Source organism: Nerophis ophidion, linkage group LG01, assembly GCF_033978795.1.
Source record: "Nerophis ophidion isolate RoL-2023_Sa linkage group LG01, RoL_Noph_v1.0, whole genome shotgun sequence".
Lineage (NCBI taxonomy): Eukaryota > Metazoa > Chordata > Actinopteri > Syngnathiformes > Syngnathidae > Nerophis > Nerophis ophidion.
The window spans coordinates 12,530,057-12,545,401 of NC_084611.1; the positions used below are offsets into that span (position 1 = coordinate 12,530,057).

The window sequence follows — 15,345 nt, forward strand, 5'->3', positions numbered from 1 at the left end:
GTTGCGTCTTTGCTAGGTGTTTTGTTAGCATCTTTGTTACTTCTTTTGTTAACATTTTTTATATTGTCTTTGTTCTTTTGTTAGCATCTTTTTAGAGTCTTTGTAGGTCTTTTGTTAGCTTTTTAGTTACTGTCTTGGTCCGTTTTTTGTTTGCGTCTTTGTTAGCTCTTATGCTAGTGTCTTGGTTATTTCTTTTTTTTTTTTTTGCATTTTTTTAGTGCATCTTTGTTAGCTCTTTTCTTTATGTCTTGCTTAGCTCTTTTGCTAGTGTCTTGGTTAGTTCTTTCGTTTGCTTTTTTTAAACTTTTTGTCAGTGTCACGGTTAGCCACTTGCTAGCATATTTGTTCATTTATTTTGTTGGCGTCTTTTAGCATGATTGTTTTTGGTAGCTCTTTTGTTGGTATCTTTGTTAGCTCTCTTATTAGTGTCTTGGTCAACTTTTGTAATTTTTTTGTTAGCTATTTTAATTGTGTTTTTGTTAGCTTATTTTTTAAGAGTCTTTGTGAGCTGTTTTGTTGGCGTCTGTGTTAACGTATTGGTTAGCTTCTAGTATCTCTGTTAGCGTTTTTGCTAGCACTGTTGTGTCTTCCACAGCTTCTTAGCTGGGGTCGATCAGTCCTTCTTGTCTTTGTTGTTCTTCAAAGCTGGAAACTTTCAAGACGACATGTGTTGTCCGCTAAAGAGAAAGCCAGCGATGTGTTTTTGGTGATGAACTTCGACATCTGTGGTGAAATGTACCAGCTCCGAGGCCAGGGGGTCAAACAGTTCATTAGACGCACAGTCGGGGTGTTTGAGGTCAAACCGAGGCGGTTTTTACGGCCTTGAAAGCTGAGACCTGGTCTCGTTGACTGGGGTTGTCCGCTGACCCACAGAAGTCCGCTTCAGTCCTCGGCAGCAGGACTTGATGTTGCAGATGTCGGTGGTCTTAATGAAGTGCTTTCTTTTGTGCGGCTGGCCGGCGGCCATGCTGGCTGCGGCGCGTCAGGTGCTGAGAGCAGAACGTCGACGCTAACAAACTGACGCATCGCAGGGAGGAAATTGGACTTTTAGATGTGGAGCGCCCATCTGGACTTGATTTGTGGACTTTAATTCTTCATCTTTGGGGCCCCTCCAGCCGCCGCCAGTCCGCCCCACCCCCCAAAACAAAAACACCTGGGGGGGTTCTTTCTACTTTGTTATTCCAGTAGAACATCACTTTAGGGACTTTTGTTGGTGAGGACACGACTGACAGGTGACGACTGCTTATATGTTTGAAACCAGACCCAAAAACTCTAGCAAGGGTTTTTCCTTCTTAGTCCTCTTCGAGTGCTAAGTCCATTGTCATGCTTTTTAAATGCAGCAGGCTTACGATCACCCCCCCCCCCCCCCCCCCCCCCCATGGTCCTGTTAGCCTTCACCCACGCCCTCAATGGTCCAACTGTTGGTGCGCACCCTAATTCAGTTTTTTAAGTATCTACAAGGTGCCAGTTGAACCATTCTAGGCCTTAGGTCACAAAATAACCAAAGTGGTTCCAATGAGTGAATGTGGTTGCCCAAGCAGTCCAAAATGCACCCAAAGGGGGCCTGGCTTTGGAGTATTTGAGTACATTTCGGACATTTAGGGTAAGTCTAGGGTAACTATGTTTTCAGAGTACAGGAACTATCTTGGATACAATGGAATTGGGGCCACTTCTGGTAAAAAAAAAAAACGCCCCTAAAAGTTCAAGGTATAAAATTCTAATCCTCTATCTACGAGGTCCAAATTACACCTATTTAGGTCTTTGGGTCCTTAGGTACATTTCGCACTTTTAGGGTAAGTCTAAGCTAAGTAAGTTAGATGTTTTCGGATTACATGAAGTATCTTGGATACTAAGAGATTGGGGCCACTTCTGGTAAAAAAAAACTGCCCCTAAAAGACCAAGGGCTGAAATTCTAATCCACTATCTACAAAGTCCAAATTACACCTATTTAGGTCTTGTAGTCTTTTGGTACATTTCGCACTTTTAGGGTAAGTCTAAGCTAAGTAAGTTAGATGTTTTCGGATTACATGAAGTATCTTAGATACTAAGAGATTGGTAAAAAATTGACCCTTTGGAGCACAAGGACTTTCAGGGGTAAGTCCTTTTTGGGGGATTTTGGTACCTTGGGACAATTTGGGGTACTAAAGGACTTTAGGGAACGATGGTTTTGAGTCTATGGACTTTTCCAGTGAAAGTAGGCCACAATCCATTTGCCCCTAAAAGTCCCAGTCCTATTTTCCAAGTGCCCTAACGAGTCCAAAGAACGTCTCTCCTTCACTCCCAGCAGGTCCATGCAGACAAGTTTCCTGACCCTAAAAAGAGATCCAAACTTCCCCACCTTCGTGACAAGATGGTGAAGGACGCGTCCTACAACACGTCCAACTTGTGGAGGCGACCTCGCTGCGGCGTTCCAGACTATCCAAACCACAGGGAGATCCTTTACCGGGGTCAACACCGCCAGAGGCGCTTTGTCCTCTACGGAGGACGGCTGGACAAGACGGACCTCACCTACAGGTACTTGCCCGACTTCCTGTTTACGTCCCGTAATCAAAGGGACCCTGCCTCAGAAACAAGGTCCTATGAAGGCCGAGGGACGGTCACAGACTGATTAAGGTTTTGAATAACTGATGAGGTTCAGCAAGACTGGCGGCGTCCGTCTTTCTCCAAAAAAAGACAGGTGCTAAAATGCTAACAGTGGAGTGGGGTTTTCCGGCTGCAACGCTCAGCAAGTTCTGCCACAAGCCAGGAAGTCCTGATCAGTTTTTAGAATTGGATTGATGTCAAGAGTCTGACTCTGAAACAGAGCCAGGGCGCTTGAACGGAAGCCAAAGTCGTAAAAGTATCGAATGATGTAAGACTTTGGATTTCCTGCTTTTTCTTCCGCTCAAGAACTTCAGCGCATGTGATTTCACATTTCCTGTCAACATCGAATAACTTTATCCTCATAAAAATACTATTTTAATGTGAAAAGTTGGCTTTTTTTTTTGGACGTTTTTACCCCCATTTTATTTCCAGCAATATTCAAAATATTTCTCATTGAAGACATCTGATTCAATCATGACTCAGACTAACGGGACACAAGCTAATGTGACGCGAGCTTAAGTAACTCCAGCTAACGTGACGCTAGCTAACGCAACTCAAAATAACGTGACACGAGCTAACGTGACGCTAGCTAACGCAACTCAAAATAACGTGACACGAGCTAACGTGACGCTAGCTAACGCAACTCAAAATAACGTGACACGAGCTAACATGACGAGAGTCGACCATGACTCAAGCAAACATGACACAAGCTAACATGACGTAAGCTGACATAACTCATACTAGCTAATGTAGCGCAAGCTAAAGCGATCCGTACCAATGTGATGCGCGCTAACGTGAGACCGGCTAACACGACTTAAACTAACGTGACGTGAGCTAAAGTGACTCAAGCTAACGTGATCTGAGCCAACGAAACTCAAACCAACGGGACAAATGTGTGGGCTAACATGACTTCATTTGGCTAACGTGACTTAAGCTAACGTGAGACCAGCTAAAGCGACTCAAGCTAACATCACACGAGCTAAAATGACGAAAGCTTACGCCATTTCGGCAAAGGTGGTCCGAGCTAATGCGACTCACGCAAATGTGACTGGAGCTATGGTGCCTTGACGCGGGCTAACGAGATTTAAGGTAATATGCTCCAAGCTAACGCGACACGTTCAATTTGTCGACCGCCCAGGATTGTGCGTTTCCCATGGCAAATGGGCGAGGAGAAGGTCCGTCGAGTGTTCCGGGAAGCTCTGAAGATCTGGAGCGACGTGACGCCACTCACCTTCACCGAGATCCGCAGCGGGAAGGCAGACATCCGTATCGACTTCACCAGGTGGGACTTCTTCGCGAGTTGTGCCTGCGAGTACACAAGGAGGTGGTCTTCCATGCAGGTGTAGGTTCTATTGTTTTGTGCACCTGCAGGTACTGGCACGGAGACACCCTCCCCTTTGACGGCCCGGGTGGAATCCTGGCTCACGCCTTCTTCCCCAAAACGCACCGCGAAGGCGACATGCATTTCGACTACGACGAGTCGTGGACGCTCGGCAACCACATGGGTGAGGCCGAGTCCAAACAATGCGGGAGTTTGACCGGCGAGTTCTTTGTGAGGTGTCCCCCTTTTCGTGTCGCAGGCACCGATCTCCTCCAGGTGGCGGCTCACGAGTTTGGACACGTGTTGGGTTTGCTGCACTCCGAGGAGCCGGGCGCCATCATGTCCGCCTACTACTCCTTCTCCTACCCGCTCATGCTGAGTGACGACGACAAGCGAGGCATTCAGTACCTCTATGGCACTCTTCCTATAGTTCTTCCGCCACCGCCTCCACCTCCGTCGCGGCCGCCTCCACCACCGCCTCCACCTCCGCCTCCACCTCCGTCTCGGCCGCCTCAGCCGCCACCGTCTGACCACGAGACCAACGAGATCGTCTCTCATGTGAGCAGAAGCCGACCTCGTACGTTCTTGTTGTCCTCTTCATGAGCTTGTGACCTCTGGTCTTCTTGCCAGCCCGATGTTTGCCAGACGGACTTTGACGCCGCCTCCATGATTCGGGGCGAGCTCTTCTTCTTCAAGTCGGGGTACGTGTGGCGAATCAGGGACGGACGTCTGGAAAACGGTTATCCCGCGTTGGCATCTCGCCACTGGAGGGGAATTCCGGATAATATCGACGCCGCTTTTGAAGACAAGGCGGGAAATATTTGGTTCTTTCAAGGTGAGCCCTGGATGCCATGTGCCGATCCGTTTGATCCAAACAAAATTGCCTTTCGTGGCGTCTCTTCAGGTGAGAGCTACTGGGTGTTCGATGCGGAGATGCAGGTTCGTGGGCCCGAGTCCATCAGAAGGCTGGGTCTGCCAGTGCCAGGCATCCAGGCGGCGCTTCGCTGGGGTCACGACTCCAACTACAACACCTACCTGTTCCGCTCGGGAAGCTACTGGCGCTTCAGTCCTCGCCAGAACCGTTTGGACCCGACGTACCCCCGCAGCATGCGCGACTGGAGCGGCATACCCGCTGACGTGGACGCCACCTTCAGGGATGCTTATGGTATTGCCATTCTCAGATGCTAGTGCACCCCCTAGTGGCTGCTAGCAGTGTAGCCACTGATAGCAGAGGAAGTGTGCTAGCAAGCCATTGCACTGGGACTTTCAGGGGTAATGCAGTATTTTGGGACTATTTGTGGTCCTTGGGAAACTTTAGGGAGACATGATCCTTTATTGGGGTACTTTGGGACATTTGGGTATGTTGGTCCTTTTCAGAGTCTAGATCATCTTGGATAAAAGTAGATACTTTGGTAAAAAAAAGTGCCCCTAAATGTCCCATACCAGTTTTATAAGTGCCCCAACTCGTTTAAGAAATGTAGCTTTCCCTTACCTTAACCTGATTCTACAAGGTCCAAATAACTCATTTAGACACTGGTAGGGGTCCGGGAAGGTCCCAACGGTGAAAGGTCCAAAATGTACTCAAAACGGCACCACTCTTTGGGTACATGTTGGGACTTTTTGAGCATTGAGACTGTTTTGGAGTCCTCAATGACCTCTGGGGTTAGATGGTCCTTTTTGGAACTTCAGGGTTTGCTACAGTATTGCACCTCAAACATTTTACTGCAATCCAATATCAGTTTTTTAAAATCCTGCCTTTCGCCTGAGTGCATCTGGGATAGGCTCTGTGACCCCGAGAATGGGAAGCGGTAGGAAAGACACGTTTGTCAAATTCTCATTTTTACCAGAAGTGTCCCTTAAGGCAGTGGTCCCCAACTTTTTTGTAGCTGCGGACCAGTCAACGCTTGAAAATTTGTCCCACGGACCGGGGGGGTTTTCATAAAGAAATACAAATGTGCTTACTGACTGTATCCCTGCAGACTGTGTTGATCTATTTTGATATATATTGTATCTATTGTGTTTTTTATGTTGATTTAATAATTTAAAAAAATATGTATATATATATATTTTTTTTTATTTCTTGTGCGGCCCGCTACCAATAGGTCCGCGGCCCGGTACCAACCGGTGGTTGGGGACCACTGCTCTAAGGCACTGAAATTTTTACTGGAAAAAGTCAATGGACTTAGGAAAGGACTAACAGACCTAAAGGTCCCAAAGTACCCCCTCAAAAAACATCTTCCTCAAATAGTTCCATGGTCCCAAAGTATCCCAAATGGACTTACCCCAAAAAGTTCAAGATGAACCCAGAATGTCAGGTGGCGGGGACAGGGTCAGAGCACTTGGCTTCTTCTGAGACCTTTCCCAGACCCCTCCCGAAATTAAATGAGTTCTTTTTGGGCTGCATAGGTAGAAAATAAGGTTAGAGTCAGGGAAAGTGAAGTTCCTCGGGCGGGTTGGGGCAATCTTTCACGAAGCTTCCTGTGGTGTTTCCCAAGGTACGCCCACTTCACCCGAGGACGCCAGTACTTGAAGTTTGACCTCAAGTATCCCCTCAAAAAAAAACTCTTCCTCTAAAAGGTCCCAGAAGACCACAAATAGTTCCATGGTCCCAGAGTACCCTAAAATGGACTTAACAACCCAAAAAGTTCAAGATGAACCCAAAGTGTCTAGTGGCGGGGCCAGGGTCGGAGCACTTGGCTTCTTCTGGGACCTTTCCCAAACCCCTCCCGGACTTAAATGGGTTCTTTTGGGGCCGCGTACGTAGTAAATCAGGTTAAAGTCAGGGAAAGTGAAGTTCTTCAGACGAGTTGGGGCACTCTTTCAGAAAGCTTCCTATGGTGTATCCCAGTCTACGCCCACTTCATCTGAGGACACCAGTCCTGGAAGTTTGACTTAAAGTACCCCCTCAAAAAATAATTTTCCTATAAAAGGTCCCAGAAGTTCCATGGTCCCAAAGTACCGTATTTTCCGCACTATAAGGCGCACCTAAAAACCTAACATTTTCTCAAAAGCTGACAGTGCGCCTTATAATCCGCCCCTTTTATGGACCAATATTGAGAAACAACAGGTCTCACAACTACAGTAAGCAGCCACCGATTTCATTTTAGGAGAAGCGTGCGATGCATGCTGGGATATATGACTGCCCCAGGCCGAGTTGTTTCATTTCCATTCGTGTGTTTATGTAAAGACCCCAAAATGGCTCCTACTGAGAGACATGATTTCAGGAAAGAAGGAATTGTCACTGAACTGCTAGACAACAGCAGCGACACTGACTCCATTAAGGACGTCTCGAAATAGTGCAAAGCAATAACAATATATCAATAACTCAATGTTGGACAAACGTTAATGTCACACAACACAGCACACAAAATAAACATGTAAAGCTCACTTTATTAAGTTATTCCTCATCCACGAATCCCTCGATTTAACTCGGTTGGTAGAGCGGCCGTGCCAGCAACATGAGGGTTGCAGGTTCGATTCCCGCTTTCGCCACCCTAGTCAATGCCGTTGTGTCCTTGGGCAAGACACTTTACCCACCTGCTCCCAGTGCCACCCACACTGGTTTAAATGTAACTTAGATAATGGGTTTCACTATGTAAAGCGCTTTGAGTCACTAGAGAAAAGCGCTATATAAATATAATTCACTTCACTGCACTTCTTCTTCAGTGTCCGATGAAACATACCACAAGAGGTCTCGCAACTACGGTAAGCAGCCGCCTACCTTATTTTGGGGCGGCATGGTGTAGTGGGTAGAGCGGCCGTGCCAGAAACCTGAGGGTTGAAGGTTCGTTTCCCATCTATAGACATCCAAAAAAACGCTGCCGTTGTGTCCTTGGGCAGGACACTTCACCCTTTGCCCCCGGTGCCGCTCACACTGGTGAATGAATGATGAATGAATGATCGGTGGTGGTCGGCGGGGCCGTAGGCGCAAACTGGCAGCCACGCTTCCGTCACTCTACCCCAGGGCAGCTGTAGCTACTGATGTAGCTTACCACCACCAGGTGTGAATGAATGATGGGTTCCCATTTCTCTGTGAGCGCTTTGAATATCTAACAATAGAAAAGCGCGATATAAATCTAATCCATTATTATTATTATTTTCCCTCGTAGAAGAAGTGCACGGTGCATGCTGGGATATACTGTATGATTGCGGGAGGCATGCGGAGTTTAAACTCAAGGCGATCAGTCACAGAGTAGAAGACGGGAATAGAGCAGCAGCGAGAGAATTTATCATTAACAGCAGCGACACTGACTAGTTTAACGACGACTTCGACGAGACGGAGCCGGACATTTTGGATGCCGTATTGGCCCAACTGTTTGATTCGAACACTGAAAAAAAAGAATTTGAGGGATTCATGGATGAGGAATAACTTAAAGGGGTATCACAATTTCAAAAGGGTTAAAAACAATAAAAATCAGTTCCCAGTGGCTTGTTGTATTTTTTGAAGTTTTTTTCAAAATTTTACCGGTGCCGGAATATCCTTAAATAAAGCTTTAAAGTGCCTTATTTTCGCTATCTTCGAAACCACCGTCCATTTCCCTGTGACGTCATACAGGGCTGCCAATACAAACAACATGGCGGTTACCACAGCAAGATATAGCGACATTAGCTCGGATTCAGACTCGGATTTCAGCGGCTTAAGCGATTCAACAGATCACGCATGTATTGAAACAGATGGTCGGAGTATGGAGGCAGATAGCGAAAACGAAATTGAAGAAGAAATCGAAGCTATTGAGCGAATATCTATTGACGCTATTTGGCCATAGCGTGGGTGTACCTAATGAAGTGGCCCATAGCATGGCTGCCTTATTAGCATCGCCGGTAAAATGTGCGGACCAAACAATGAGGACTTTCGCATCTTGTTACACTGGAGCAACTTAAATCCGTCGATTGGGTAGTGTTTGTTTCGCATTAAATGTGGGTATCTAGTTTCAAATGTACATACAGCTGGCGTAAATAGCATGTTAGCATCGATTAGCGTAGCATGTTAGCATCGATTAGCTGGCAGTCATGCCTTGACCAAATATGTCTGATTAGCACATAAGTCAACAACATCAACAAAACTCACCTTTGTGATTTTGTTGACTTAATCGTTGCAAATGCATCTGCAGGTTATCCATAATTCTCTGTGCCATGTCTGTCTTAGCATCGCCGGTCAAATGTGCAGACACTTTGGTACATTCAATGGGGGTCTGGCTGCAGATTTCTTGCCAGTGGTGCAACTTGAATCCCTCCCTGTTAGTGTTGTTACACCCTCCGACAACACACCGACGAGGCATGATGTCTCCAAGGTTCCAAAAAATTGTCGAAAAAACAGAAAATAACAGAGCTGAGACCAGGTGTTTGTAATGTGAAAATGAATATGGCGGGTGTGTTACCTCGGTGACGTCACGTTCTGACGTCATTGCTAAAAGACCGATAAACAGAAAGGTGTTTAATTTGCCAAAATTCACCCATTTAGAGTTCGGAAATCGGTTAAAAAAATACATGGTCTTTTTTCTGCAACATCAAGGTATATATTGACACTTACATAGGTTTGGTGATAATGTTCCCCTTTAATAAAGTGAGCTTTATATGTTTATTTTGTGTGTTGTGTTGTGTGACATTATCCTTTGAGCAACGTTGAGTTATTGATATATTATTGCTTGGCACTATTTCGAGTGTTACTATATTGGCATTGCACTAACGTTGGATTTACCGTAACAGTATCAGACTTATAGAATCGGGGAAAATAATAAAACAGCTGTTTATTCATTTTGGGAGTGAACGGAGTTGTCAGAACGCTGGTTTGTAATCTATTAATAAAGTTTGACGGACCTATCTGTTTGTTGACATTCCCTTTAGCGCAGCTCGATCTAAAGCAAGGGTCGGGAACCTTTTTGGCTGAGAGAGCCATGAAAGCCAAATATTTCAAAATGTATTTCCATGAGAGCCATATAATATTTTTTAACACTGAATACAAGAAATGCGTGCATTTTTAAGTAAGACCAACATTTTAAGACTATAATAAGTATCTCATTCTTTTTAATAACATTGTTATTCTAAACGTTGACCAATAATAAATATAATACTTCTTTCCATTAATGCGACATCTTGAACAGGTGCGTTAGAAAACAGAGGGTTGGATTAAAATGCATGAGAATGTTTTGTAGTTTTAACGTTATTTTTAACACTGTGATTACCAGCAGAAATATTAATTACTTATCATGTTAAGCAATGTCAGCTAAGATTTATCTGAGAGCCAGATGCAGTCATCAAAAGAGCCGCATCTGGCTCTAGAGCCATAGGTTCCCTACCCCTGATCTAAAGCATGGGTGTCAAACTCTGGCCCGCCGTGTAATTTAATTTGGCCCTTGAGGCAATATCAACTTAGCATTAGAGCTGGCCAGCCGGTGTTATACAGCGTCGGTGCCGCTGTAACACCACATTCATCACTAATACTCATACTTGCCAACCCTCCTAATTTTCCCGGTAGACTCCCAAAGTTCAGTGCCCCTCCTGAAAATCTCCCGGGGCAACCATTCTCCCGAATTTCCTACCGATTTCCACCTGGACAACTACATTGGGGGCGTGCATTTAAGGCACTGCTTTTAGCGTTCTCTCCAACCTGTCGTCACGTCCGCTTTTCCTCCATACTAACAGCGTGTCAATTAATATTTGTGGCTTTTACACACACACACACACACGCGTGAATACTTGTTATTTCATATGTTAACCAGAGGGGGAGCACTTTTAAAAGCGACACACAGTCAATTTGAAAATTCTCTCCTTTTTGGGACCACGCTCATTTTGACCAGCAGGGTTGCAAATAAGACATTCTCTATTAGATGCAGTGTTATTGGGACCATGATTTATGTCATCACTTGTTTACACCTCCTCATATGGAAGACACTTTTCCTTCTTCATGTCTCAAGGAGGGTAGAAATACCATAACACACACACACACACACACACACACACACACAAGTGAATACAACGCATACTTGGTCAACAGCCATGCAGGTCACACTGAGGGTGGCCGTATAAACAACTTTAGCACTGTTACAAATATGCGCCACACTGTGAACCCACACCAAACAAGAATGACAAACACATTTCGGGTGACCATCCGCGCCGTAACACAACAGAACAAATACCCAGAAACCTTTGCAGCACTAACTCTTCCGGGAAACTTCCAGCAAACTGACCAATAATTAACGTTTTATCCATGCATTTTCTCTTGCAGAGTTTGGTTCATTCATTATTGTTATTTTATTTTCAAATGTATTATTAGCCTGTGGAAAAAAATTGATATTTACCTCAGAAGATTGCAAATACAAAAAAAGACATACAATTTTTATTTAAATTTTATTTGATATGCCATTGATATTCTTTTAATTATTATTATTATTATTATTCAACTGGATTTTGCATGTCACTAAAGTTTTATAAGCCTTGCTTTTTCAATATTTAATGCAAAACTTGTTTGAGTCCCTATTAAAAGGTTAATTTGTTCAACCTTGGCCCGCGGCTTTGTTCCGTTTAAAATTTTGGCCCACTCTGTATTTGAGTTTGACACCCCTGATCTAAAGGATGCATAACGTAACCCCAGCCTCTACTGCAGCATCTATTCTATGCGCCTTATAATGCGGTGCGCCTTATATATGAACAAAATACTAAAATAGGCCATTCACTGAAGGTGCGCCTTATAATCTGGTGCGCCTTAAAGTGCGGAAAATACGGTACCCCAAAATGGACTTAACCAGGGTCGGAGCATTTGGCTTTTTCTGGGACCTTTCCCCAACTTTAACGGGTTCTTTTTGGGTCGAGTAGGTAGAAAATCAGGTTCGGGTCAGGGAGAGTGAAGTTCCTCAGGCGGGTCGGGGCACTCTTTCACGAAGCTTCCTGTTGTGTTCCCCAGGCTACGCCCACTTCATCCGAGGACGCCAATACTGGAAGTTCGACCCGGTGGCCATGAACTCCCTGGAAGGCTACCCTCGCTACGTGGGCGTGGACTTTTTCGGATGTCGAAACATGTGACGGTGCAGAACGGAAGCGGACCAGGACGCGTGAACTTGACCTCCTCCGTGTGTTGGAAAACCTTGGTACTCAAATTTTGTTGTTTGTCGGGAAAACCGGCACGGATTTAGTCCAGGACTGGCAGGACAAGCCCGTCCATCCTCAGGTGCTTCATGAGTTTAATTCTGTCCAGTCGGTCGACGTCACTCGGCGCGTCAATGCTGTGAAGACGCTTCCTGGCGCCACCTACAGGTCAAGGTGGATCAGCGTGATGCCTTCAGGGATTTCCTTCATCAAGACCAGGTGCTGCCACTCCGACTCGTTAGTGCGGGTCACTGACGACTCTCCTTTTGCCATCACGATACTCTTTGAAGTCGCTAAAGCTGCGGCGCTTCACGGCTAGCTGGCCCGTTTGAATGCCCCGCCCCCTTCCTGGTTTGATCACTTAAGCTCCGCCCACTTATACACGAGCAGTATAATAATAATGTTATGTGGCTCTATTAAAAGAAAACTGCACTTTTTTTACATTTTAAACCATCGTCTACAATCCCGATGAGGCAAGAAAACGTCTTTCACTTTATTGTGAATTCTAAATAGTAAAAAGAAAACTGCTATTTTTCTTTACTTAAAACTACTTAAATTGTTTTAATTTAGATTAAATTACACGTCTTTCACTTTATTGTGCATTCTAAATAGTAAAAAACTGCTATTTTTTTTATTTAAAACTACTTACATTTTTAAAATTTAAATTAGATTAAATTACACGTCTTTCACTTATTGTGCATTGTGAATAGTAAAAAACTGCATTTTTTTTAACTTAAAACTACTTTAAAAAATTTTTATTTAAATTACACGCCTTTCACTTTATTGTGCATTCTAAATAGTAAAAATTTTTAATTTTTTTAACTTAAAACTACATTTAAAAATTTAAATTTAAATTAAACTAAATGTTTTTCACTTTAATGTACATTCTAAATAGTAAAAAAACTGTTTTTTTTAACTTAAAATTACTTCAAAAATGTACAACTACATTAACTTACATGTTTTTTTTACTTGAAATTACATTAAAAAATTGAAATTAAATTACACATCTTTCACTTTATTGTGCATTCTGAATAGTAAAAAACTATAAAAAAAATTTAACCTAAAATTATTTTTAAAATGTTAATTAAATTAAATTGCTTATCTTTTACTTTATTGTGCATTTTAAATATTAAAAAACTGCAAATGTTTTCAAATACTTTGAAAATTGCGTTTTTTTTACTTCAAACTATCTAAAAATGTAAAATAAAATTAAATTACATGTCTTTCACTTAATGTGCATTCTAAACAGTAAAAAACTGCTTTTTTTTTAACTTAAAATTACTTGTGTACTCTAAATAGTAAAAAAACTATTAGTTTTTTTTAACCTAAAAAAATTTAATTACACATCTTTTACTATATCGTGCATTTTGAATAGTAAATACTGCTATTTTTAAAACATAAAATTACTTTAAAATTTTAAATTTAAATCAAATTAAAATAAATTAAATTACACCTTTCTCACTTTATTCTGCATGCTGAATAGTTAAAAACTGCAACAATGTTTGACTTAAAATCACTTAATTTTTTTTAAATCAAATTACAAATTTTTTTGACTGTGCATTCTAAACTGTAAAAAACTGTTGTTGTTTTTTAACTATGATTATGTTAAAAATTGTAATTAAAATAAATTAAATTACACATCTGTAACTGTAATGCCATAAACTGCTATATTTTTTGTACTTACAATTACTTTTGAAAAATTTTAAATTGAATAAATTGAATTCAATTACACATTTTTCACTTAAAAAATGTAATTGAAATGAAATTAAGCTTTTTTATTTTATTTATGCTTTGTTTTAAAAGGAATTTAACTTCTCCACTTATTGCCGCAAGCTAGGACTGCACACGTGAGATACATGATTTAAAAACGTTTCAAAACTCAAAGGCAATACGGAAGTTCACCTCTCGCTAGTAGCCTATACCAATAAAAAAAAGTAGTTCCTCAGTTAGCTCCTACCCTAACAATGATGCTACATGGAAATGGGGCATTTTTGGATGTTTTCAGGGTGAAACTACTTACTTCAATTGTTAGCCACCTCTTACTAGCTGTTTTTTTACTACTCAAAAGCATATAAAAAGTGAAAGACATGTGTTCCTGCCTCGCATGAAGATTGTGGGCAAAACTCCCAAACAAGTGAAGCACTATTGCTAACATATGCTAGCCGTGACAAAGCAGCCTTAACCACTTCAATAATATGAATTATTAACATATTTATACACTTGTACATACATGCTTTTTTTTTTTTTTTACTCCAATGTAACCATTCATCGTGTATCAACTCTTTGTTCACAATAAAGTTTGATCTTATTGAATTCTTTTTTTTTTTTATGCATCCTGTAGTGGTAACACTGCCTCACTTCTTTTTACACTTTTAGGACACTAAGTGTGACTTAAACCACAGTTTGACCCTGGAACAGACTAAAGGTGTTGTTTTCCACACACAGTAAGAAGAGGAGCTGCTCCCTAGCTAACATTCCAACGTAACGACGCGGTGTGGCAAGCTGACCAGGCTCTTAATCGTGAAGGAGCAGCAGCATCAGCCGTGACTTTAGATGTGATTGGCATCATTTTCATGGCGGAGCACTGCCTTTGTTTGGCCACGTATATATCTTACTCACTCATCAACACTTTATCATGGGACTGTCTGAAACTGTAGCAAGTTTGTCTGCAAAAAAAATATTGTCAATAACTTATTGTTATTGTAGCCCCCGAGACATGAAATAAGTCCTTTACCCAACATAGAGGACACAGTCATAGAAAAAAGACTGTGGATTCTTTTAGTAATCTGTGGATGACTTTGTTCCATTCAAAGAGTAAAAGGGATCAAACACTCTTTATGATTTAATGCCCTATTTTTGGGTAAAATAAAACAAAGGTTTTTCTGCTTGCGATAACTTCCATTCCCTTTTATTTACCTTCTTTGACCGTGTTTTACCTTTTGTATTCCTTTTTTACATTTATTTATCTTCTTTGAGCATCTTTTATACCGTGTTTTACTTTTATATTCCTTTTTTTACCTCTTATTTACTTTCTACGGATAAGCGGTTGAAGATAGATGGATGGATGGATTTACTTTCTATCTTTTATATACCTTATGTATTCCTTTTTTTCCCTTTTATTTACCTTCTTTGACCGTGTTTTACATTTAAATATTCCTTTTTTTCCTCTTATATACCTCTTTGTTCGGGTTTTACCTTCTAAATTCCTTTTGTACCTCTTGTTTACCTTCTTTTACCGTGTTTTACTTTTTATTATTCCTTTTATTTACCTTATATGACCGTATTTTACCTACTATATTCCTTTTTTACCTTTTATTTACCACCTTTGACCGTGTTTTATCTTCTATATGCTTTTTTAG

General features: G+C 42.1%; 1 protein-coding gene across 4 annotated transcripts in view; it reads left to right on the forward strand.

Annotated features, from left to right (window-relative positions):
• mmp11a (matrix metallopeptidase 11a) overlaps positions 1-14,299 on the forward strand; it is a 36,601-nt gene extending 22,302 nt beyond the window's left edge. For 2 of the 4 annotated variants that reach the window (XM_061896282.1, XM_061896304.1), the window contains exons 2-8: positions 2,285-2,514; positions 3,722-3,865; positions 3,955-4,088; positions 4,164-4,462; positions 4,535-4,739; positions 4,809-5,069; positions 11,805-14,299. In XM_061896282.1, the coding sequence (XP_061752266.1) occupies positions 2,285-2,514; positions 3,722-3,865; positions 3,955-4,088; positions 4,164-4,462; positions 4,535-4,739; positions 4,809-5,069; positions 11,805-11,923 (1,392 nt within the window). In that variant the 3' untranslated portion in view covers positions 11,924-14,299. The remainder of the gene's footprint in view (positions 1-2,284; positions 2,515-3,721; positions 3,866-3,954; positions 4,089-4,163; positions 4,463-4,534; positions 4,740-4,808; positions 5,070-11,804) is intronic. The other 2 variants (XR_009806254.1, XM_061896294.1) reach the window with 2 other exon arrangements.
• The last annotated feature ends 1,046 nt before the right edge of the window (positions 14,300-15,345 follow it).